Here is a 26414-nt window from a genome sequence, read left to right on the forward strand (position 1 = left end):
CAGTGATATTGGCCTGTAGTTTTCTTTGTGACATCTTTGGTCTGATTTTGGTATCAGGGTGATGGTGGCCTCGTAGAATGAGTTGGGGAGTGTTCTTCCCTCTGCAATATTTTGGAAGAGTTTGAGAAGGATAGGTGTTAGCTCTTCTCTAAATGTTTGACAGAATTCGCCTGTGAAGCCATCTGGTCCTGGGCTTTTGTGTGTTGGAAGATTTTTAATCACAGTTTCAATTTCAGTGCTTGTGATTGGTCTGTTCATATTTTCTATTTCTTCCTGGTTCAGTCTCGGCAGGTTGTGCATTTCTAAGAATCTGTCCATTTCTTCCAGGTTGTCCATTTTATTGGCATAGAGTTGCTTGTAGTAATCTGTCATGATCGTTTGTATTTCTGCAGTGTCAGTGGTTATTTCTCCTTTTTCATTTCTAATTCTATTGATTTGAGTCTTCTCCCTTTTTCTCTTGATGAGTCTGGCTAATGGTTTATCAATTTTGTTTATCTTCTCAAAGAACCAGCTTTTAGTTTTATTGATCTTCGCTATTGTCTCCTTCATTTCTTTTTCATTTATTTCTGATCTGATCTTTATGATTTCTTTCCTTCTGCTAGCTTTGGGGTGTTTTTGTTCTCTTTCTCTAATTGCTTCAGGTGCAAGGTTAGGTTGTTTATTCGAGATGTTTCCTGTTTCTTGAGGTAGGCTTGTATTGCTATAAACTTCCCTCTTAGCACTGCTTTTGCTGCATCCCATAAGTTTTGGGTCGTCGTGTCTCCATTGTCATTTGTTTCTAGGTATTTTTTGATTTCCCCTTTGATTTCTTCAGTGATCACTTCGTTATTAAGTAGTGTATTGTGTAGCCTCCATGTGTTTGTATTTTTTACAGATCTTTTCCTGTAATTGATATCTAGTCTCATAGCGTTGTGGTCGGAAAAGATACTTGATACGATTTCAATTTTCTTAAATTTACCAAGGCTTGATTTGTGACCCAAGATATGATCTATCCTGGAGAATGTTCCATGAGCACTTGAGAAAAATGTGTATTCTGTTGTTTTTGGGTGGAATGTCCTATAAATATCAATTAAGTCCATCTTGTTTAATGTATCATTTAAAGCTCGTGTTTCCTTATTTATTTTCATTTTGGATGATCTGTCCATTGGTGAAAGTGGGGTGTTAAAGTCCCCTACTATGATTGTGTTGCTGTCGATTTCCCCTTTTATGGCTGTTAGTATTTGCCTTATGTATTGAGGTGCTCCTATGTTGGGTGCATAAATATTTACAATTGTTATACCTTCCTCTTGGATCGATCCCTTGATCATTATATAGTGTCCTTGTCTCTTGTAATAGTCTTTATTTTAAAGTCTATTTTGTCTGATATGAGAATTGCTACTCCAGCTTTCTTTTGATTTCCATTTGCATGGAATATCTTTTTCCATCCCCTCACTTTCAGTCTGTATGTGTCTCTAGGTCTGAAGTGGGTCTCTTGTAGACAGCATATATATGGGTCTTGTTTTTGTATCCATTCAGTCAGTCTGTGTCTTTTGGTGGGAGCATTTAATCCATTTACATTTAAGGTAATTATCGATATGTATGTTCCTATTCCCATTTTCTTAAATGTTTTGGGTTTGTTATTGTAGGTGTTTTCCTTCTCTTGTGTTTCTTGCCTAGAGAAGTTCCTTTAGCATTTGTTGTAAAGCTGGTTTGGTGGTGCTGAACTCTCTCAGCTTTTGCCTGTCTGTAAAAGTTTTAATTTCTCCATCAAATCTGAATGAGATCCTTGCTGGGTAGAGTAATCTTGGTTGTTAGGTTTTTCTCCTTCATCACTTTAAGTATATCCTGCCACTCCCTTCTGGCTTGCAGAGTTTCTGCTGAAAGATCAGCTGTTAACCTTACGGGGATTCCCTTGTGTGTTATTTGTTGTTTTTCCCTTGCTGCTTTTAATATGTTTTCTTTATATTTAATTTTTGATAGTTTGATTAATATGTGTCTTGGCGTGTTTCTCCTTGGATTTATCCTGTATGGGACTCTTTGTGCTTCCAGGACTTGATTAACTATTTCCTTTCCCATATTAGGGAAGTTTTCAACTATAATCTCTTCAAATATTTTCTCAGTCCCTTTCTTTTTCTCTTCTTCTTCTGGGACCCCTATAATTCGAATGTTGGTGCATTTAATGTTGTCCCAGAGGTCTCTGAGACTGTCCTCAGTTCTTTTCATTCTTTTTTCTCTATTCTGCTCTGCAGTAGTTATTTCCACCATTTTATCTTCCAGGTCACTTATCCGTTCTTCTGCCTCAGTTATTCTGCTATTCATCCCATCTAGAGTATTTTTAATTTCATTTATTGTGTTTTTCATCGTTGCTTGGTTCCTCTTTAGTTCTTCTACGTCCTTGTTAAATGTTTCTTGCATTTTGTCTATTCTATTTCCAAGATTTTGGATCATCCTTACTATCATTATTCTGAATTCTTTTTCAGGTAGACTACCTATTTCCTCTTCATTTGTTAGGTCTGGTGTGTTTTGACCCTGCTCCTTCATCTGCTGTGTGTTTTTCTGTCTTCTCATTTTGCTTATCTTACTGTGTTTGGGGTCTCCTTTTCACAGGCTGCAGGTTCGTAGTTCCCGTTGTTTTTGGTATCTGTCCCCAGTGGCTAAGGTTGGTTCAGTGGGTTGTGTAGGCTTCCTGGTGGAGGGAACTAGTGCCTGTGTTCTGGTGGATGAGGCTGGATCTTGTCTTTCTGGTGGGCAGGTCCACGTCTGGTGGTGTGTTTTGGGGTGTCTGTGGCCTTATTATGATTTTAGGCAGCCTCTCTGCTAATGGATGGGGCTGTGTTCCTCTCTTGCTAGTTGTTTGGCATAGGGTGTCCAGCACTGTAGCTTGCTGGTCGTTGAGTGAAGCTGGGTCTTGATGTTGAGATGGAGATCTCTGAGAGATTTTCGCCGTTTGGTATTACATGGAGCTGGGAGGTCTCCTGTGGACCAGTGTCCTGAAGTTGGCTCTCCCACCTCAGAGGCACAACCCTGATGCCTGGCTGGAGCACCAAGAGCCTTTCATCCACACGGCTTTTGGGAGGTCTGACGTCTTCTGCCAGCATTCAGTGGGTGTTCTGTAGGAGCAGTTCCCCGTGTAGATGTATTTCTAATGTATCTGTGGGAAGGAAGGTGATCTCCGCGTCTTACTCTTCCGCCATCTTCCCACAGCCCCCCTGTTATTTCTTACATTACCAAATGTGTGACTGATCTCTGATAAAATGATGATATATAGTCTCATACGAAATCAATGACTGTTAACAGTGTAACTCTAGATATGGGAGGAAGCAACAAGAGGGAATATTTTCCTGGATCATAAGAGACTAGTAAGACAGGTGGTCCAGAGACTTTTGGCTACTGATAACAAGGCCTGGTCCAGTAATAAACAGCACAGTGAGTGGCCTGTCAGCAAAATCTTCACCAGACCTGGGAATGAACATTCCTAGCGCCAAGGGACAAAATGGTCATAAAATGCCACCCAAACCATGTTCAAATTTATGATTATAAAGGGCCCTGCCAACTGGAAACTGGCACTCGCCATCTACCTCTACAAGGATTAAATCATGAGCTGCTTCAGCTGCTGACCTTCAACATCCCATGAAAAGAGTTCGGGATGGAAATCAGAAATGAGGCACTCTGTGCTCTGGGAAAAAGTGACAGAACAGGCCTTCAGATAGTTAGATATTTTCAGGTAAGGATTTGTTTGATCCCAAATTCTTGCCTCTTCTCCTACCTAGAAAAACACTAAAATCATTAACAGTGACATCTGCTTTGGCTATTAAGGGAAAAATTACAATTAAAAGTCAAAATGAAGGAGCTGTGGTTCAGCCATGCAAGGTAATACTAGCTGACACTATGGGCGTGATTTCAGAAAAGACCTTGTATTGCTGAGAACTTAAGTTTTATGAGCTTATGACTTGACGCCACCAGCCGTTCTCAGGACAACACCAGCTGACAGCTGGTAGCTACAACCTTACATTTTCAAGGTCTCCTTTTGTAACTACTACATTTTTAAATAATAAAATTGCTTTAGATCATACATTAACAGAAAGAAGGGACATGTGTAGTGACCAATAGCTCCCGTTATTTATGTGTTAATACCACATCAAAGGTTAAAACCTACTTAGATAAAACTAGACAACTGGCTACCTGGCTACAAGTCTCCCCAAAGCACCAGGTCCATATTGGGTCTCAGGCTTATTCTCCTGGGAAAAAAAAAATGAGATCTGTTTTGTCTATTAATGTGCAGGTTGTCAATCCTCCAACTGCTTCTAACTGGGGCTGTAACACCTACAGCAATCACACTGGGTTAACAGAAAAGGACATCAAAAATATATGACCAGGCCAAGTGGTTCCATTCTTTGAACAGGATAAGCCAAGCACTGACTCTATCTGGACCAGTATCAAAACTGTTACCAAATGTAACCTGGTTCTTACTCCTGCTTGGGCCTCTGGTTACAATAATTCTTTTACTGATCTTTGGCCCTTGCCTTCTTTTAACCTACTTGTTCAGTTTGTTCTCTCTAGGATGCAACAGTTTCCCAGACAATATGACGGTGATCCAGAGATTCCAGCCATTCCTTGAAATGGATCTTGCCAGAATAGTAACAGAAGTCACCCTGGGGCCCCTTAATGAGACCTGGTGAGGGCTCCATGACCCCAACTAGGTAGGGTCTATGAGCCCCTTGCCAGCCTGAAGAAACTACAGAGGAAAGACTGTTGCTGTTCATCCTCCCAATAAAGATTTCTTGGGGTTCATGTCTCTCGGGGGGATTTGAGGTAGAAGGTAGACAGGCCCCTGGGCTGAACAGCTAGAGTTTGTCAGGCAGAGTAATTGGAGGTTTGTATGCCTTAGACACTTCAAGGACAAAGTTAATGGCAGGAGCTGAGCTCTGCTGAAGTAAATAGATAAGATGACTGCATCTATCACTCCTGAGGTCAAGGAAACCTCCCTGACTGCACATGTGCAGAAATACTCCTTGGGGGTCAAAAAGGAAGGGGCGCTACCCCATAAAAGGTGCTGTCAATCTTCCATAGGCCTCTGTTCTGGAATCCACCTTGGCAAAAAGATGCACACGCGTATCAGGAAGGGCCCTGAGTCTGGTCAGGGGTGGGAAACGAAGCGAGATGACTGACCAAAGGAAAACAAAGGCCCGGAAAAACTGTCTCCATATAAGTGATTTAAATCACCTCTCTGGTGTGCTCCTCATCAGGGAGAACGTCCACACTCTTCTCTGGGCATGTATTTCTGCTTTGCTCTAAATAAATTGCTTCTTTCTTCTCTTTGCACATACTGTGCTTCCGATAAATTCTGAGCCTGCTTTACAGTGGAATTCTTTCTCCAAATAAGACAAGGACCAAGGTCCTCTAACCTAACGACATCAGTTCTGCTCATTTTTGGAAGGTAGGGAAACAAGGTGGTGGACTTGAAGGACGTGAGCTCACCTCCTCTCAAGAAAACACCAAAATCACAACTAACTGCTGAACAACTATCAACAAAAAAGACTGGAACCTATCAAAAAGGATATTCCACATCCAAAGACAAAGAAGGAGCCACAAGGAGATGACAGGAGGGGCGCTTTCTCAATATAATCAAACCCCGTACCCGCCAGGTGGATAATCCACAAACTGGATCCTCTGTTACAGAGTTTCTCCCACAGAAGTGAGAGTTCTGATCCCCACGTCAGGCTCCCCAGCCTAGGGGTCTGGCATCGGGAGGAAGAGCCCCCAGAGCATTTGGCTTTGAAGGCCAGTGGGCTTGAGTGCAGGAGCTCCACAGGACTAGAGGAAATAGAGCCTACACACTTGGAGGGCACACACAAAGTTTCATATGCACTGGGACCCAGAGCAAAGCAGTGACTCCACAGTAGCCTGGGCCAGACCTACCTGAGGGTCCTGGAGGGTCTCCTAGGAAGGTGGGGGTCTGCTGTGGCCCACTGCAGGGGCAAGGACACTGGTGGCAGAGGCCCCAGGGAATACTCCTCGGCATGAGTTCTTTTGGAGGTTGCCATTTTGGCACCAAGATCTGGCCCCACCCAACAGCCTTCAGGCTCCAGTGTTGGGACACCTCAGGCCAAACAACCAACAGAGTGGGACCACACCCCATCCATCAACAGAAAGGCTACCTAACGTTGTCCTGAGCCCACAACCACCTCTAGACACACCCCTTGACATGGCCCTGTCCACCAGAGGGGCAGGACCCAGCTCCACCCACCAGGGGGCAGGATCCAGTCCCTCCCACCAGGAAGACTGCACAAGCCCCGAACCAACCTCACCCACCAGGAGGCAAACACCAGAAGCAAGGAGAACTACAATCCTGAAGCCTGTGGAATGGAAACCTCAAACACAGAAAGTTAAATAAAATGACATGGTAAAGAAATATGTTCCAGATAAAGGAATAAGATAAAGCCCCAGAAGGACAACTAAGTGAAGTGGAAATGGGCAATCTGCCTGAAAAAGAATTCAGAATAATGACAGCAAAGATGATCCAAGATCTCGGAAAAAGAATGAAGGCACAGACTGAGAAGATACAAGAAATGTTAAACAAGAGCTAGAAGATTTAAAGAACAAACAGAGATGAACAATACAATAACTGTGATGAAGAATACACTAGAAGGAATCAACAGCAGAATAAATGAGGCAGAAGAACACATAAGTGAGCTGGAAGATAGATTGGTGGAAATCACTGCCACGGAACAGAATAAAGAAAAAAGAATGAAAAGAAATGAGGACAACCTAAGACACCTCTGGGACAACATTAAATGTGCCAACATTCACATTATAGGGGTCCCAGAAAGAGGAGAGAGAGAAAGGGCATGAGAAAATATTTGAAGCGGTAACAGCCGAAAACCTCCCTAACACGAAAAAGGAAACACTCACTCAAGACCAGGAAGCACAGAGTTCCTTACAGGATAAACCCAAGACACATACTTATCAAACTGACAAAAATTAAAGACAAAGAGAAAATATTAAAAGGAACAAGGGAAAAGAAACAAATAACATACAAGGGAATCCCCATAAGGATATCAGCTGATTTTTCAGCAGAAACTATGCAAGACAGAAGGGAGTACCACAATATATTTAAAGTGATGAAAGGGAAAAATCCTACAAGCAGTAATACTCTACCCAGCAAGGCTCTCATTCAGATTCGATGGAGAAATCAAGCTTTACAGACAAGCAAAAGCTAAGCAAATTCACCAGACCAGTTTTGCAACCAATGCTAAAGGAACTTCTCTAGGTGGAAAGAGAAATCCAGAACTAGAAACAAGAAAACTATGAATGGAAAAGCTCACCAGCAAAGGCAAACATACAGTAAAGGTAGGAAATCATCCACACACAAATATGATATCAAAACCAGCAATCTTGAGAAAAAGAGAGTACAAATGCAGGACATTGGAAATGCATTTGAAATTAAAACACCAGCAACTTAAAACAATCTTGTATATATAAACACTGCTGTATCAAAACCTCATGGTAACAGCTAACCAACAATCTACAATACACACTCAAAAAAGAGAAAGCAATCCAAATACAACACGAAAGATAGTCATCAAATCACAAGAGAACAAAAGAGGAAGGGAAGAAAAAAGACCTACAAAAACAAATCCAAAACAATTAACAAAATGGCAATAAGAACATACATATCAATAATTACCTTAAATGTGAATGGATTAAATGATCCAACCAAAAGATTGGTTGAATGAGTACAAAAACAAGACCCATATATATGGTGTCTACAAGAGACCCACTTCAGAGCTACGGACACATAGAGACTGAAAGTGAGGGGATGGAAAAAGGTATGCCATGCAAATGGAAATCAAAAGAGAGCTGGAGTAGCAATACTCACATGAGACAAAAGAGACTTTAAAATAAAGACTGTTATAAGAGACACAGAAGGACACTACATAATGATCACAGGATTAATCTAAAAAGAAAATACAACAATTATAAATGTATATGCACACAACACAAGAGCACCTCAACATAAAAGGCAAATGCTAACAGACATAAAAGGAGAAATCAACAGTAACACAATGAAAGTGGGGGACTTTAACACCCCACTTACATAAATGGACAGATTATCCAGACAAAAAATCAATAAGGAAACACAGGCCTTAAATGACACATTAGAGCCGATGGACTTAATTGATATCTATAGGACATTCCGCCCAAAAGCAGCAGATTACACTTTCTTCTCAAGTGCACATGGAACATTCTCCAGGATAGATCACATCGTGGGCCACAAATCAAGCCTCAGTAAATTGAAGAAAACCGAAATCATATCACGCATCTTTTCCAACCACAATGCTATGAGATTAGAAATCAATTACAGGAAAAAACCTATAATAAACAAAAACACATAGAGGCTAAACAATATGTTACTAAACAACCAATGGATCACTGAAGAAATCAAAGAGGAAATCAAAAAATACCTAGAGACAAATGAAAATGAAAACACAACAATCCAAAACCTATGGGACACCGCAAGGGCAGTTCTAAGAGGGAAGTTTATAGCAATACGTTCTTACCTCAGGAAACAAGAAAAATCTCAAATAAACAACCTAACCTTACACCTAAAGCAACTAGAAAATGAAGAACAAACAAAACCTATAGTAGAAGGAAAGAAATCATAAAGATCAAAGCAGAAATAAATAAAATAGAGACGAAGAAAACAATAGCAAAGAACAATGAAACTAAAAGCTGGTTCTTTGAAAAGATAAACAAAATTGATAAGCTTTTAGCTAGACTCATCAAGAAAAAAAGGGAGAAGGCTCAAATCAATAAAATTAGAAATGAAAAAGGAGAAGTTACAACAGACATCACAGAAATACGAAGGATCATGAGAGACTACTACAAGCAACTATATGTCAATAAAATGGACAACATAGAAGAAATGGACAAATTTTTGGAAAGGTACAATCTTTCAAGACTGAACCAGGAAGAAACAGAAAATATGAACAGACCACTCACAAGTACCGAAGTTGAAACTGCGATTTAAAAACTTCCAACAAACAGAAGTCCAGGACCAGATGGCTTCACAGGCAAATTCTATCAAACATTTAGAGAACAGTCAACACCTATCCTTTTGAAACTCTTCCAAAAAACTGCAGAGGAAGGAACACTCCCAAACTCATTCTGTGAGGCCACCTTCACCCTGATACCAAAAACAGACAAAGATATCACAAAAAAAGAAAATTACAGGCCAATATCATTGATGAACATAGACACAAAAATCCTCAACAAAATACTAGCAAACGAATCCAACAATACATTAGAAGGATCATACACCACAATCAAGTGGGATTTATCCCAGGGATGCAAGAATTTTTCAATATGCGCAAATCAATCAGTGTGATACACCACATCACAAAACTGAAGAATAAAAACCATATGATAATCTCAATAGATGCAGAAAAAGTTTCTGAAAAAATTCAACACCCATTTATGATAAAAACTCTCCAGAAAGTTGGGCATAGAGGGAACACACCTCAACATAATAAAGGCCATATATGACAAACCTACAGCTAGCATCATACTCAATGGGGAAAAGCTGAAAGCATTTCCTCTGAGATCAGAAACAAGATAAGGATGTCCACTCTCGCCACTTTTATTCAACACAGTTTTGGAAGTCCTAGCCATGGCAATCAGAGAAAAAAAAGAAATAAAAGGAATCCAAATTGGAAAGGAAGTAAAACTGTCACTGTTCACGCATGGCATGACACTATACACAGAAAATCCTAAAGATGCTACTGGATAAGTAAAACTCATCAAGGAAATTGGTAAAGTCGTAGGATACAAAATTAACATACAGAAATCTCTTGCTTTTCTATACACTGACAACAAAAGTTCAGAACGAGAAATTAAGGATACAATCCCATTTACCACTGCATCAAAAATAATAAAATACCTAGGAATAAACCTACCTAAGGAGGCAAAAGACCCGTACTCTGAAAACTGTAAGATACTGATGAAAGAAATCAAAGATGACGCAAACAGATGGAAATATATAATGCTCTTGGATTGGAAGAATCAGTATCATCAAAATGACTATTCTACCCAAGGCAATCTACAAATTCAATGCAATTCCTATCAAATTACCAACAGTATTTTTCACAAAACTAGAACAAAAAGTTTTACAATTTGTATGGAAATACAAAAGACTCTGAACAGCCAAAGCAATCCAGAGAAAGAAAAACAGAGCTGGAGGAATCAGGCTCCCTGACTTCAGACTACACTACAGGTTACAGTCATCAAAACAGTATGGTGAGAGAGGAACCAAGACGGCGGAGTAGAAGGATGTGCTCTCACTTCCTCTTGCGAGAACACCAGAATCACAACTAGCTGCTGGACAATCATCGACAGGAAGACACTGGAACTCACCAAAAAAGATACCCCACATCCAAAGACAAAGGAGAAGCCACAATGAGACGGTAGGAGGGGCGCAATCAGAGTAAAATCAAATCCCATACCTGGTGGGTGGGTGACTCACAGACTGGCGAACACTTATACCACAGAAGTCCACCCACTAGAGTGAAGGTTCTGAGCCCCATGTCAGGCTTCCCAACCTGGGGGTCCGGCAACGGGAGGAGGAATTCATAGAGAATCAGACTTTGAAGCCTAGTGAGAATTGACTGCAGGACTTCGACAGGACTGGGGAAAACAGAGACCCCACTCTTGGAGGGCACACACAAAATAGTGTGTGCATCGGGACCCAGGGGAAGGAGCAGTGACCCCAGGGGAGACTGAACCAGACCTACCTGCTAGTGTTGGAAGGTCTCCTGCAGAGGCAGGGGGTGGCTCTGTTTCACCGTGGGGACAAGGACAATGGCAGCAGAAGTTCTGGGAAGTACTCCTTGGTGTGAGCCCTCCCAGAGTCTGTCATTAGCCCCACCACAGAGCCCAGGTAGGCTCCAGTGTTGGGTTGCCTCAGGCCAAACAACCAACAGGGAGGGAAGCCAGCCCCACCCATCAACAGTCAAGTGGATTAAAGTTTTACTGAGCTCTGACCACCACAGCAACAGTCAGCTCTACCCACCAACAGAGCCTCCCATTAAGCCTCTTAGATAGCCTCAACCACCAGAGGGCAGACAGCAGAAGCAAGAAAAACTACAATCCTGCAGCCTGTAGAACAAAAACCACATTCACAGAAAGATAAACAAGATGAAAAGGCGGAGGGCTATATACCAGATGAAGGAACAAGATAAAACCCCAGAAAAACAACTAAATGAAGTGGAGATAGGCAACCTTCCAGAAAAAGAATTCAGAATAATGATAGTGAAGATCATCCAGGACCTCGGAATAAGAATGGAGGCAAAGATCGAGAAGATGCAAGAAATGTTTAACAAAGACCTAGAAGAATTAAAGAACAAACAAACAGAGATGAACAATACAATAACTGAAATGAAAACTACACTAGAAGGAATCAATAGCAGAATAACTGAGGCAGAAGAATGGATAAGTGACCTGGAAGACAGAATGGTGGAATTCACTGCTGCGGGAACAGACTAAAGAAAAAAGAATGAAAAGAAATGAAGATAGCCTAAGAGACCTCTGGTACAACATTAAACGCAACAACATTCGCATTACAAGGGTCCCAGAAGGAGAAGAGAGAGAGAAAGGACCCGAGAAAATATCTGAAGAGATTATAGTCGAAAACTTCCCTAACGTGGGGAAGGAAATAGCCACCCAAGTCCAAGAAGCGCAGAGAGTCCCATACAGGATAAACCCAAGAAGAAACATGCTGAGACACATAGTAATCAAATTGGCAAAAATTAAAGACAAAGAAAAATTATTGAAAGCAGCAAGGGAAAAATGACAAATAACATACAAGGGAACTCCCATAAGGTTAACAGCTGATTTCTCAGCAGAAACTCTACAAGCCAGAAGGGAGTGGCATGATATACTTAAAGTGATGAAAGGGAAGAACCTACAACCAAGATTACTCTGCCCGGCAAGGATCTGATTTAGATTTGATGGAGAAATCAAAAGCTTTACAGCCAAGCAAAAGCTAAGAGAATTCAGCACCACCAAACCAGCTCTACAACAAATGCTAAAGGAACTTCTCTAAGTGGGAAACACAAGAGAAGAAAAGGACCTACAAAAACAAACCCAAAACAATTAAGAAAATGGTCATAGGAAAATACATATCGATAATTACCTTAAACGTGAATGGATTAAATGCTCCAACCAAAAGACACAGGCTTGCTGAATGGATACAAAAACAAGACCCATATATATGCTGTCTACAAGAGACCCACTTCAGACCTAGGGACACACACAGACTGAAAGTGAGGGGATGGAAAAATATTCCATGCAAATGGAAATCAAAAGAAAGCTGGAGTAGCTATACTCATATCAGATAAAATAGAATTTAAAATAAAGAATGCTACAAGAAACAAGGAAGGACACTACATAATGATGAAGGGATCAATCCAAGAAAAAGATATAACAATTACAAATATATACGCACACAACATAGGAGCACCTCAATACATAAGGCAACTGCTAACAGCTATAAAAGAGGAAATCGACAGTAACCCAATAACAGTGGGGGACTTTAACACCTCACTTACACCAATGGACAGATCATCCAAAATGAAAACAAATAAGGAAACAGAAGCTTTAAATGACACAATAGACCAGATAGATTTAATTGATATTTATAGGACATTCCATCCAAAAACAGCAGATTACACTTTCTTTTCAAGTGTGCACGGAACATTCTCCAGGATAGATCACATCTTGGGTCACAAATCAAGCCTCAGTAAATTTAAGAAAATTGAAATCATATCAAGCATCTTTTCTGACCACAACGCTATGAGATTAGAAATGAATTACAGGGAAAAAAACGTAAGAAACACAAACACATGGAGGCTAAACAATACGTTACTAAATAACCAAGAGATCACTGAAGAAATAAAAGAGGAAATCAAAAAATACCTAGAGACAAATGACAATGAAAAGACGACGATCCAAAACCTATGGGATGCAGCAAAAGCAGCTCTAAGAGGGAAGTTTATAGCTATACAAGCCTACCTCAAGAAACAAGAAAAATCTCAAGTAAACAATCTAACCTTACACCTAAAAGAACTAGAGAAAGAAGAACAAACAAAACCCAAAGTTAGCAGAAGGAAAGAAATCATAAAGATCAGAGCGGAAATAAATGAAATAGAAACAAAGAAAACAATAGCAAAGATCAATAAAACTAAAAGCTGGTTCTTTGAGAAGATAAACAAAATTGATAAGCCGTTAGCCAGACTCATCAAGAAAAAGAGGGAGAGGACTCAAATGAATAAAATTAGAAATGAAAAAGGAGAAGTTACAACAGACACCGCAGAAATACAAAGCATCCTAAGAGACTACTACAAGCAACTCTATGCCAATAAAATGGACAACCTGGAAGAAATGGACAAATTCTTAGAAAGGTATAACCTTCCAAGACTGAACCAGGAAGAAACAGAAAATATGAACAGACCAATCACAAGTAATGAAATTGAAACTGTGATTAAAAATCTTCCAACAAACAAAAGCCCAGGACCAGATGGCTTCACAGGTGAATTCTATCAAACATTTAGAGAAGAGCTAACACCCATCCCTCTCAAACTCTTCCAAAAAATTGCAGAGGAAGGAACACTCCCAAACTCATTCTATGAGGCCACCATCACCCTGATACCAAAACCAGACAAAGATACTACAAAAAAAGAAAATTACAGACCAATATCACTGATGAATATAGATGCAAAAATCCTCAACAAAATACGAGCAAACAGAATCCAACAACACATTAAAAGGATCATACACCACGATCAAGTGGGATTTATCCCAGGGATGCAAGGATTCTTCAATATATGCAAATCAATCAATGTGATACACCATATTAACAAATTGAAGAATAAAAACCATATGATCATCTCAATAGATGCAGAAAAAGCTTTTGACAAAATTCAACACCCATTTATGATAAAAACTCTCCAGAAAGTGGGCATAGAGGGAACCTACCTCAACATAATAAAGGCCATATACGACAAACCCACAGCGAACATCATTCTCAATGGTGAAAAACTGAAAGCATTTCCTCTAAGATCAGGAATGAGACAAGGATGTCCACTCTCACCACTATTATTCAACATAGTTTTGGAAGTCCTAGCCACGGCAATCAGAGAAGAGAAAGAAATAAAAGAAATACAAATTGGAAAAGAAGAAGTAAAACTGTCACTGTTTGCAGATGACATGATACTATACATAGAGAATCCTAAAAATGCCACCAGAAAACTACTAGAGCTAATCAATGAATTTGGTAAAGTTGCAGGATACACAATTAATGCCCAGAAATCTCTTGCATTCCTATACACTAATGATGAAAAATCTGAAAGAAAATTATGGAAACACTCCCATTTACCATTGCAACAAAAAATAAAATACCTAGAAATAAACCTACCTAGGGAGACCAAAGACCTGTATGCAGAAAACTATAAGACACTGATGAAAGAAATTAAAGATGATACCAACAGATGGAGAGATATACCATGTTCTTGGATTGGAAGAATCAATATTGTGAAAATGACTATACTACCCAAAGCAATCTACAGATTCAATGCAATCCCTATCAAATTACCAATGGCAGTTTTTACGGAACTAGAACAAATCATCTTAAAATTTGTATGGCGACACAAAAGACCCCGAATAGCCAAAGCAGTCTTGAGGGAAAAAAACGGAGCTGGAGGAATCAGACTCCCTGACTTCAGACTATATACTACAAAGCTACAGTAATCAAGAGAATATGGTACTGGCACAAAAACAGAAACATAGATCAATGGAACAAGACAGAAAGCCCAGAGATAAACCCACGCACCTATGGTCAACTAATCTATGACAAAGGAGACAAAGATATACAATGGAGAAAAGACAGTCTCTTCAATAAGTGGTGCTGGGAAAACTGGACAGCTACATGTAAAAGAATGAAATTAGAATACTCCCTAACACCATACACAAAAATAAACTCAAAATGGATTCGAGACCTAAATGTAAGACCGGACACTATAAACCTCTTAGAGGAAAACATAAGAAGAACACTCTTTGACATAAATCACAGCAAGATCTTTTTTGATCCACCTCCTAGAGTAATGGAAATAAAAACAAAAATAAACAAATGGGACCTAATGAAACTTCAAAGCATTTGCACAGCAAAGGAAACCATAAACAAGACGAAAAGACAACCCTCAGAATGGGAGAAAATATTTGCAAAACGAATCAATGGACAAAGGATTCATCTCCAAAATATATAAACAGCTCATTCAGCTCAATATTAAGGAAAGAAACAACCCAATCCAAAAATGGGCAGAAGACCTAAATAGACATGTCTCCAAAGACGACATACAGATGGCCAAGAAGCACATGAAAAGATGCTCAACATCACTAATTATTAGAGAAATACAAATCAAAACTACCATGAGGTATCACCTCACACCAGTTAGAATGGGCATCATCAGAAAATCTACAAACAACAAATGCTGGAGAGGGTGTGGAGAAAAGGGAACCCTCTTGCACTGTTGGTGGGAATGTAAATTGATACAGTCACTATGGAGAACAACATGGAGGTTCCTTAAAAAACTAAAAATAGAATTACCATATGACCCAGCAATCCCACTACTGGGCATATACCCAGAGAAAACCGTAATTCAAAAAGACACATGCACCCCAATATTCATTGCAGCAATATTTACAATAGCCAGGTCATGGAAGCAACCTAAATGCCCATCGACAGACGAATGGTTAAAGAAGTTGTGGTACATATATACAATGGAATATTACTCAGCCATAAAAAGGAACGAAATTGAGTCATTTGTTGAGACGTGGATGGATCTAGACACTGTCATACAGAGTGAAGTAAGTCAGAAAGAGAAAAACAAATATCGTATATTAACGCATGTATTTGGAACCTGGAAAAATGGTACAGATGAACCGGTTTGCAGGGCAGAAGTTGAGACACAGATGTAGAGAAGAAACGTATGGACACCAAAGGGGTAAAACTGCGGTGGGGTGGGAATGGTGGTGTGCTGAATTGGGCGATTGGGATTGACATATATACAGTGATGTGTATAAAATTGATGACTGATTAAAAAAAAAAAAAAAAACAGTATGGCACTGGCACAAAAACAAATATAGATGAACGGAATAGGACAGAAAGCCCAGAAATAAACCCACATACTTATGGTCAATTCATCTATGACAAAGGAGTCAAGAATATACAATGGAGAAAAGACTGTCTCTTCAGTAAGTGGTGCTGGGAAAACTGGACAGCTACATGTAAAAGAATGAAATTAGAACACTCTAACATCATATACAAAAATAAACACAAAATGGATTAAAGACCTCAATGTAAGACTGGATACTATAAAACTCTTAGAGGAAAACATAGGCAGAACACTCTGACATAAATCGCAGCAATATTTTTTTTTAACATCTTTATTGGAGTATAATTGCTTTACAATGTTGTGTTAGTTTCTGCTGTATAACAAAGTGAATTAGCTATACATATACATATATCCCCATATCCCCTCCCTCTTGCGTCTCCCTCCCAGCAATATCTTTATGGATCCACCTCCTAGAGTAATGAAAATAAAAACAAAAATAAACATATGGCACCTAACTAAACTTAAAAGTTTTGCACAGCAAAGGAAACCATAAACAAAACGAAAAGGCAATCCACAGAATGGGAGAAAATATTTGCAAATGAAGTGGGTGACAAGGGATTAATCTCCAAAATATACAAACAGCTCATGTAACTCAATATCAAAAAAAAACCCAATCAAAAAATGGGCAGAAGATCTAAACAGACATTTCTCCATCAACATACAGGTGGCCAAAACAACATGAAAATATGCTCAACATCACTAATTATTAGAGAATGCAAATCAAAACTACAATCAGGTATCACCTAACACTGGTCAGAATGGCCATCATCAAAAAGTCTACAAACAATATATGCTGGAGAGGCTATGGAGAAAAGGGAACCCTCCTACACTGTTGGTGGGAATGTATATTGGTACAACCACTATGGAGAACCGTATGGAGGTTCCTTAAAAAACTAAAAATAGAGTTGCCATATGATCCAGCAATCCCACTCCTAGGCATACATCCAGAGAATACTATACTTCAAAAAGATACATGCACGGCAATGTTCATTGCAGCACTATTTACAATAGGTAAATTGCTTCCAATTAAGTTGGAAGCAACCTAAATGTCCATCAACAGAGGAATGGATAAAGATGTGCTACATATGTACAATGGAATAGTACTCAGCCATAAAAATGAATGAAATAATGCCATCTGCAGCAACATGGACGGACCTAGAGATTATCACATTAAGTGGAGTATGTCAGACAGAGAAAGTCAATTATCATATGATATCACTTATATGAGGAATCTAAAAAAAAAAATGATACAAATGAAGTTATTTACAAAACAGAAACAGACTCAGAGCCTTTGAAAACAAACTTATGGTTACCAAAGGGGAAAGGTCAGGAGGAGGGATAAATTAGGAGTTTGGGATTAACATATACACATTACTATACATAGATAATCAACAAGGACCTACTGTATAGCACAGGGAATGGTACTCAATATTCTGTAATAACCTATACAGGAAAAGAATCTGAAAAAACTATAAATCAACTATACTCCAGTATAAAATAAAAATTTAAAAAAAAGAAGTTGTACCATTTCACACAAAATTTGCCAGTTTCTTGTATATACTGTAGTGTACCTTACTGATGACATGTACACCTGTATTTTCTACAAATATCTTCTACATTTCTTTTACTTCCACATATTAAAAACAAATAAACATGAAACTGGTGATTTTTCTCCCAAAATTACATAAATTTTGTAATTACATAAAATGACAACTATGAGTTTATTTCGTAAAGAATAAAGAATAAGCAAGTCAACTGAGAAAGAAGAACTTATTAAACTGATTCAATATATGTCAGTGAGGGTTATGTAATTATTTCTTCACAAACACAAAACATGATACCAGTACCAAGTGAATACTTAGGGCACTGAAAAAATTAATGATATTAAAAAAAACTTGAGGAATCAAAGTAAAAACTATTATAAAGTTGAAATTTACCTGTTGCAGATCAACAATGTTTACTCGACCTTTAAAGAAAAGACATTCATTTATTTTACATTATGTGTTAAGTACATACCAGCCAAAAACTGTAAATTCCAAAGATTTATGTTTTGGACCATCAAGGTCCTCCTTCTACAAAGGACACAGGGCTGCAGTAATTAATGTCTTCAAATGCAAACCATTAGCTGAATAAATTTTCATGACTTAAGGCACAGACAATAGTTTATTTTCAAAGTTCCATCTGTCATATCAGGCCAATTAGAGAATCAGCTGATACACGGGTTGGCCAGATACACGGGGGTTACTTACCTCCCTTTGCAATTTTATCTACTGTGACCAAAGAGATACAGACAACTAAATTCAGGTAAACTTTTTTCAATTATTTGAAACTGGTAGGTTACCACTTATTAGCTAAAGAATATCTGTTAAGTATTCCAAATTATAGCTAATATTTTATTAGGACTATGCAGGAAGATAAAAAACAAACACCAAGGGTATATCTAATGACATCTAATGAGTTGTTTTCACAGATGCATCTAATCTAATCAAATAGTGTTCAAATTTGCTCAGTAATTTGTTCAAATTTCAAAAAGACAAAGGAAACAAAAACTTTTTTGTATGCTTGTAATAGCATTTCCTACAAACAGATGTAGTACATTAAACTGTTTCTTAATTTGCAAATACTTAAAGTTTAAAAAAGAACATGGTAGTACAACCTTGATTTTCAACAATCTATAATTTAAAATCTCTATTCCCTCTTCATAATTATCACCTGATAACAGGCAGCTAAGTATCCACCCCTGAGTCACCCAATAAATTCATGAACTGTGAAAAGAAACAGCTGATTAATTCACATACAGAACACATAACCCAAAATAATAAAAAATGCTATTTTTAAAGTGACAATATTTGACTTCATTTAAATTATATGATCATGTTTACCTAAACCTATTAAAAATATTAAGGCTGATTACCATATTAACAATTGAAAGGGTGTCTTATAACCTCCAAATCACTTATGATGTATAGTTTTAAGGGTTTTTCTCCCCCCTTCCAAAGAACCAGAAGAAAAAAACTAAAGAATTACTTACCACCTCGAACATGTAGCTCATCTCTCATTTCTTTACTAATTTGGGCTGGAGTAATATATTCCTTCCCATCAAGTGTGTGAACTACTTCTAGCTGTTTCTGAGCAATCAATTTATTCACAATCTCAATGCAATTCCGCTCTGACAACCTGAGGGAAACAAAAGTTAAGTTTTAAAAATGCATTTGATACATTCAGGGCATAATATGATTAAGAAAACGTATGAAAATGGGCTTTTAAAAAGGTTTGGGTAGTCATTAGGTTCTATATTACAAAATCTGTATCTTTTATTAGTATAATACTAATTCAATAAATTAAAAAAAGTTCTAGGGAGTAAACAGGTTTACATGAACTTAAATCATGTAGTTCATTGTTACAAATCTATTACAGATTTCAAGTTTGCTCTCTCTTCTAGGCCTGCTTCTAATCTTCAAATCTGAAAAATGAGGACATGTAATTTACATAAGGGAAAAAACTGCCCTACTTTTATTTCAATTTTCACTTTAGCTTCAGTTAAAAAAAAACCCAAAATTTTCTTTTATTGAATGCATTATTGCCTCATTCATACAACTCATCTGTAGGCAGGAGATAGGAAAACACGTTAAGCGTCCTAGTTTGCTCGCACTGATACAAAACACAGCATCAAGGGATTAAAGTCCAGCCCCAGAAGGAACAAGACAAGGAATAGTCAACAGATAAAAAAGGGTTCTACTAGCTTTTTACGTGCTCGGTAATGGTAAAAAGCAGAGTTAGGGTGCTTTTCAGGACACACACCCCCCCAAAGGTTAGTGGGTTTGTAGGAAATATCAGTGTCCGGAGTCCCTAAAAATGACAGATGAGACCCTGGCTCTGGCCTAGCACACCTGTTCTGGAGAATAAAAAGGCAAAATGTTTAAGGAGTCAACATAGTATTTGCAAAGTACTGTACTTCGGGGTTAGCGTCTCCTTTCAAGCTCTAAGTCAGGAAGTGTATAACAGGCAATGACTTGCTGACGGTTAAGTAAGGGTCAGAGGGACGTTCTTAAGACAGCTCCAAGTCACCAGCCCCAGCTGTCGTGGGGGGAGGCCGCGCCTGCACCTGGCTGGGGCTTAAAGGGTGGGGGGATGTTCTCGGTCTCCCCCTGCCGAGAATTATACTGGCAGCCGCAATCTAGGCTCTGGGAGCGGGGGAGGGAGCGGGAACGCTCACAGCGGCTGGGAAGGTCCGGGGTCCAAGGCCTGGGGTTTGCGGCCTCAGGTCTTGGCGTGGCCGCCCAGGGGCTATTTTGGACTCCACAATGGAGAGGGAGGGTCAGGCACCTCTGCGTGGCCTCTGCGAACTGCGCCCGCTGGAAGTCAGCCGCCAACCGCCTAATCTCTTCCCAAGCGTCCGCCATCTCGGCCCTACTCGCCAAGCAGCCGAGCAACAGCAGACACGTCAGCCGAAAAGCCACGGGAGCCGAGGCGGAACGGGCCGCGCAAAGGGACAAGAGACTCCTCCCCGACGCAGCTACGAAACGCGTGCGGCCGGCGCAGGCGTGGGCGGGGCCGGAAGAGCCGCAGCCCCGCCCACCCCGAGCGGGAGGTTTGTCCTCCGCTATGGGAGCGCGGCGGGGACTGCTGAGAGCTAGGCTGCGACGTCTCTGCCCGGCCGAGGATGGGTTGCAGGAAAGCCAAGTTAATAAAGTGTTACTTTAGGTCTTTGTTTGCATTATCCCTAATGTTTTGGAACAGTGATAATCAAATTAACCACTCTTCTTTTTGTTTCCTGCCCTCCCTTTGGGACGGGGGGCGAGGAAGAGATGTGCCGGGGCCTGCAGTTAGCATCCCCTCTTCTCCAGCTACGAACGAAGGGCAATCCCATTTGTATAGGGAATCATGCTTATTTTTACTTGGGCTCAAAGCTTTGAACCTGTTGGATAATTACTTTTTTTTTTTTTTTTGCACAAATATGAATAATTTGGGTACCATAAATGTTGGAAACTGCTTTCATGTAGTCTAGAGCCTTTCCGATTTCTCTTACGGGGAGGATTAGCTCCATCAAATAATGAAGAAATATAAACATAAGGTAGTAAATGTATATGGCTATGGATGGAATGGAAGAAACAAGGAGCACGTTTGTTTTGCTTTCCCCTACATTGAAAGCAGTAAAAAGTAGATAGTTACTCTGGAGTACCTTTCTTGATCCGTTTTACTTTTATACCTACTCTTCATTTTTAAAAAATGTATATACTATACATATATAATTCCTTTTAACTATATGCCCTATAAAGTTGGTGAAGGGGAGTTATTTCAGTTACTTTCCCATCTCAGTATCTCATTCTGGGTCACTCAAAGCCAATGCCACAAATGTTCTTGTCTAGTAAAGTTCCCAGCTTTATTTAAAATGCAGAAAACAGTAACAAAACGTGTCACTAAGTACTGCCACCAAACAGGCAAACTGTTGGGCAATGTGGTTGCAAACTGAGAGGTGGAACACCGGACGTTAAAGAGGTAACTTGGAATAGAGTAGGTGATGTGGTCCCAAAGGGCATCAAATTTCAGGACAAGCAGAAACATTCATGTAACAAATACTTATTGATTATCAGATGCCATGGAGTACAGTGGTGGATAAGGCAGACGTGATCTTGCCATAAACAACTTGAAAATCTAAGGAAGCAGATTTTTAAAAAGCCATTTAATATAAAGTATGAAATTTATAACAATAGAAGTATAATGTACTATGTGACTACTTGATATCCAGACTTCTTACTGATCATGTAAGACTCACGATCAGCATGGAGTCTACTTTCCAGCAGCATCCTCTGCGGCTGCATACCACATGTGGAGTAGCACACTGTGTCCTAGATACACCAAGCCTTTTCAGGACTTCATGTCTTTTCTGGAATGCATGTCCTCTTCTTCACTCTCCTCTACCCACATTTATTTTTTAACTTATTCTTCCATGATGTCCCAGCTTAAATAAAACTCTTCAATGAAACTTTTTAAATTCCTGCAATTGTTTCATATGCTGTGTCCCCACAATTCTCTATTCAGATGTCTCTAGCAGCAAGCAAAATTATACTGTAATTTTTACTCACTACATCTCTCAGTAGTCTGAGCTCTTCAGTGAGCTCCTAAATGCTCTTTAGCATTTAGGATGACAACTGGTACATAGTGCCTGGTATATTCCATAAATGTTAAATGAGTAAGTCAATGTAAATGTTTTGGTGCAGCACTACATTTTGGTACAGTAGTAACATCTACATTTATTCCTAAAAAGGGAATAATTCCTAAAAAAGGAAGAATTCATGATTGTACTTTGTAGAGATGGCTTGTGCTGACTAAAAGGATAGCCACCAGACAGATGAAGCTATTTAAATTTAAGTTAATTAAAATTAAGATTATACCAGCAATGAACAAGTGGAACTTGAAATTGAAAACACAATATCGTTTTCATTAGCAAGCCCCCAAATGAAACACTTAGGTATAAATCTAACAAAATATGTATAAGATCTATGTGAGGAAAACTACAAACTCTAATGAATGAAATCAAAGAAGAACTAAATAAAGGGAGAGATAGTCCATATTCATGGATAGGAACACTCAATATCATCAAGATGTCAATTCTTCCCAACTTGATCTATAGATGCAATGCAACCCCAATCAAAATCCCAGCAAGTAACCTTGTGGGTATCAACAAGCTGTTTCTGAAGTTTATATGGAGAGTCAAAAGACCCAGAATAGTCAACATGGTATTGAAGGAGAAGAAAAAATTTGAAGGACTGACACTACCTGAATTTAAGACTTATTACAAAGCTACAGTAATCAAGACAGTGTGGTATTTGTGAAAGAATAGACAAACAGATCAATGAAACAGAATAGAGATCCCAGAAATAAACTGACGTAAGTATAGTCAGCTAATCTTCCACAAAGGAACAAAATGTAATACAATGGAGCAAATATAGTCTTTTCAACAAATAGTACTGGAACAACTAGACATTCACATGCAAAAAAAAGGAATCTAGACATAGACGTTACACTCTTCATAAAAATTAACTGAAAATGGATCATAGACCTAAATGTAGAATGCAACTATAAAACTCCTAGGAGATAACAGGAGAAAATTTAGATGACTTCTGGCATATCAATAACTTTTTAGATAAAACACCAAAGGCACAATGCATAAAAGAAATAATTGATAAGCTGGACTTCATTAAAATTAAAAACTGCTCTGCAAAAGTCCATGTCAAGAGAACAGAAGGCAAGCCACAGGATGGGAGTAAATATTTGCAAAAGACACATATGATAAAAGACTATTTTCCAAAAGATAGAAAGAAGTCTTAACATTCAACAATAAGAAAATAAACAACCAGATAGAAAAATGGGCCAAAGACCTTAACAGACACCTCACCAAAGTAGATACACAGATGGCAAAGCAGCATATGAAAAGTTGTTTCATATCATATGTCATCAAAGAAATGTAAATTTAAACAGCAAGATACCACTACACACCTATCAGTATGGCCAAAATCTGGAATGCTGACAACACCAAATGCTGGCTAGGATGTGGAGCAACAGGAATCCTCATTCGTTGATGGGAATGCAAATTGGTACAGCTGTCTTGGAGACAGTTTGTCACTTTCTTACAAAACTAAACATACTCTTAACGTGATTCAGCAATCACACTCCTTGGTATTTACCCAAAGGAGCTGAAAAATTATGTCCACATAAAACCTGCACACAGATGTTTATAGCATCTTTATTCATAATTGCCCAAACTTGGAAGCAACTAAGATTTCTTTCAAAGGGTGAATGGATAAATGAACTGTGGTAAATCCAGACAATGGAGTATTATTCAGCACCAAAATGAAATGAGTTATCAAGTCATGAAAAGACATGGAGAAAACAAACGCATATTACTAAGTGAAAGAAGTCAATCTGACAAGTTTACATACTGTATGATTCCAACTACATGACATTATGGAAAAAGCAAAACTATGAAGGCAGTAAAAAGATCAGTGGTTACCAGTGTTTGGGAAGGGAAGAGGGATGAATAGGTGAAACACAGAGGCTTTTTAGGGCAGTGAGAATGCTCTGTATGATACTATAATGATGGATACTTGTCATTATACATTTGTTCACATCAGTAGAATGTACAATACCAAGAGTGAGCCATTATGTAACTATGGACTTTGGGTGATTCTGACGTGTTAATGTAAGTGTATCAGTTGTAACAAATGTACCCCTCTGGTGGGGGATGTTGATAATGGAGAGGCTGTACATATGTGGGGGAACGGGGTATATGGGAACTTTCTGCACCTTCCTCACAGTTTTGCTGTGAAGCTAAAACTGCTCTAAAAAATAAAGTCTTTAAAAATATATGTATCATTTAATGTCAGTTCTTTAGTCACAAAAGCCACTCAATAGCCACATGTGGCTCATGGCTATCTTATGGGACAGTATAGAAAACCAATTTTATCTTCACCAAAAGTTCTGTTGGACAGCTCTGGTTTAGACCTTTGATAAGGGCACAGATTTGTTCAGACTCTGAGCTCATGAGACTCAAAGCAACCACTTCCACCTAGCAACCATATATCCCAACTACAGTTTCAGTTATTTTGAATGGGGTATAAAAGTTTGAATGGGGACTATTTCAGTGTTAGCCAACATCTGATACATTACCTGATAGAATAAGGGTAGGCACTAGTGGCTACTGAATAAGAGATGAGAGATTCCTTTTAAGAACAATCTTTGTGTAGACTTGAAACATAGAGCTTCAATTTTCTAGAATATTTTCTAACAATTTGTGTCTACAAACTTAAGTCGGATTTTGACGTGTACATTATGTGGGAAGGATTCAAGGTCTTCCCAGCTACACTAGGTACATGATTGTGACACCATCCTTAGAGTCATCTTAATTTCAAAGGCTAATGAAATATTCTAATATCTGTAATGTGGATTGATGGTTTCACTGATTTGATATGAGCTGTGATCCTGTAAAATTCCTCCAAGATAAACTTTCTCCAACTTAACCAGCAAAATAAAACTAAACAACTGCAAAACGGGTACTTTCAAGCAAGTCAGTATTCATTATTTGTTGTTGTAGAGAAATTACAAAGACATAGACAGTGTTAATTACATAGCTGACATTATCTTATTGTAGTTAGGGATATAACAGTTACCTTAACCTCATCATCAAAAATGGCAGTATAATCTTGTACATAGAAAGCATCAATGCCTTAGGAAACTACTGTGATTCCTGGGTGGAAGAAGAGAGAAAAGGCCAGTAAGCAAGAAGATGAAATTGAAGAGATAGAAATAAGGGAAGAGAGAAGGTATAGGGGATCGAACAGTTAACAATACCCCTGCATGATCAAAGGGAATGTAAATAAATGTAACCCTGTTGTCTTTTAAGGTAAAGAGGTTGTGACTTTTCAGAGGCCACTTTTTTTCCCTTCAGTGGTTGCAATCGAAGTCAGATTGTAGGACTACTTCATGAGCAAATGAGAATGATGGGAGAAAGAGCAAAGAGAACTTATGAGATATTAAATGAAAAGAAGATAAGTCAATGAAAAGAGAGATTGTGATAATGTTGAAGAGGTAGGCAGCAAATCACTCAGGGGTCACAGAATCAGAGGATATCAGGGCAGGAAAGGCTCTCCAGATCATCCATGCTAATATCCATCCACAGTAATAATTTGTGAGTCTCTGGTAGATTATGTACTTTTTGCTTGAACGTTTGACGTGATGAAGTGTTCCCTTCTTTGCAGGGTAGAGTAATTCAGTTTGGGACAGACCTGTTAGAAATTCTTTCCTTACACTAAAGCAAGATCTGTTTCTCTGTAGCTTCCATATTCTTTCCTTGGGTGATTCACAGGATGACTCTAATATATCTTTCCCATGACAACTCTCCAGATATTCAAAGCATGTTCCTCCTGTTTTCTTTTTCCAAGTAAAACATCTCAGATACTTCAATTATATCTCATGACAATATTTCCAGACTTCTGAATATCCTGGCTACCCTCTCTTGTTAAATTCTAGTTTGCCAATGTCAACTTTAGAAAGTGATGCCCAGAAGGAATTTAGTATTTTACACATAGTCTGACTAGAGTGATGACAGTGAGATTAATTTCCCTAGATATTATACTTCTGTTAATTGGACTCTTGGCTTAAATTGAGCTGGTAATGAACTGTATCTGACTGGTATTCATCTAAATTGCT

At 38.8% G+C, this 26414-nt stretch overlaps 1 protein-coding gene across 3 annotated transcripts in view; it reads right to left on the reverse strand.

Annotated features, from left to right (window-relative positions):
• UFL1 (UFM1 specific ligase 1) overlaps nucleotides 1-20670 on the reverse strand; it is a 64659-nt gene extending 43989 nt beyond the window's left edge. For all 3 annotated transcript variants that reach the window (XM_061206839.1, XM_061206838.1, XM_061206840.1), the window contains exons 1-3: nucleotides 20532-20670; nucleotides 19237-19382; nucleotides 18143-18171 (exon numbers count right to left, since the gene is read on the reverse strand). In XM_061206839.1, coding sequence (XP_061062822.1) covers nucleotides 18143-18171; nucleotides 19237-19382; nucleotides 20532-20608 — 252 coding nt within the window. In that variant the 5' untranslated portion in view covers nucleotides 20609-20670. The remainder of the gene's footprint in view (nucleotides 1-18142; nucleotides 18172-19236; nucleotides 19383-20531) is intronic.
• Between the last annotated feature and the right edge of the window lie 5744 nt (nucleotides 20671-26414).

The sequence above is a fragment of the Eubalaena glacialis genome, chromosome 12, assembly GCF_028564815.1.
Source record: "Eubalaena glacialis isolate mEubGla1 chromosome 12, mEubGla1.1.hap2.+ XY, whole genome shotgun sequence".
Taxonomy (NCBI): domain Eukaryota; kingdom Metazoa; phylum Chordata; class Mammalia; order Artiodactyla; family Balaenidae; genus Eubalaena; species Eubalaena glacialis.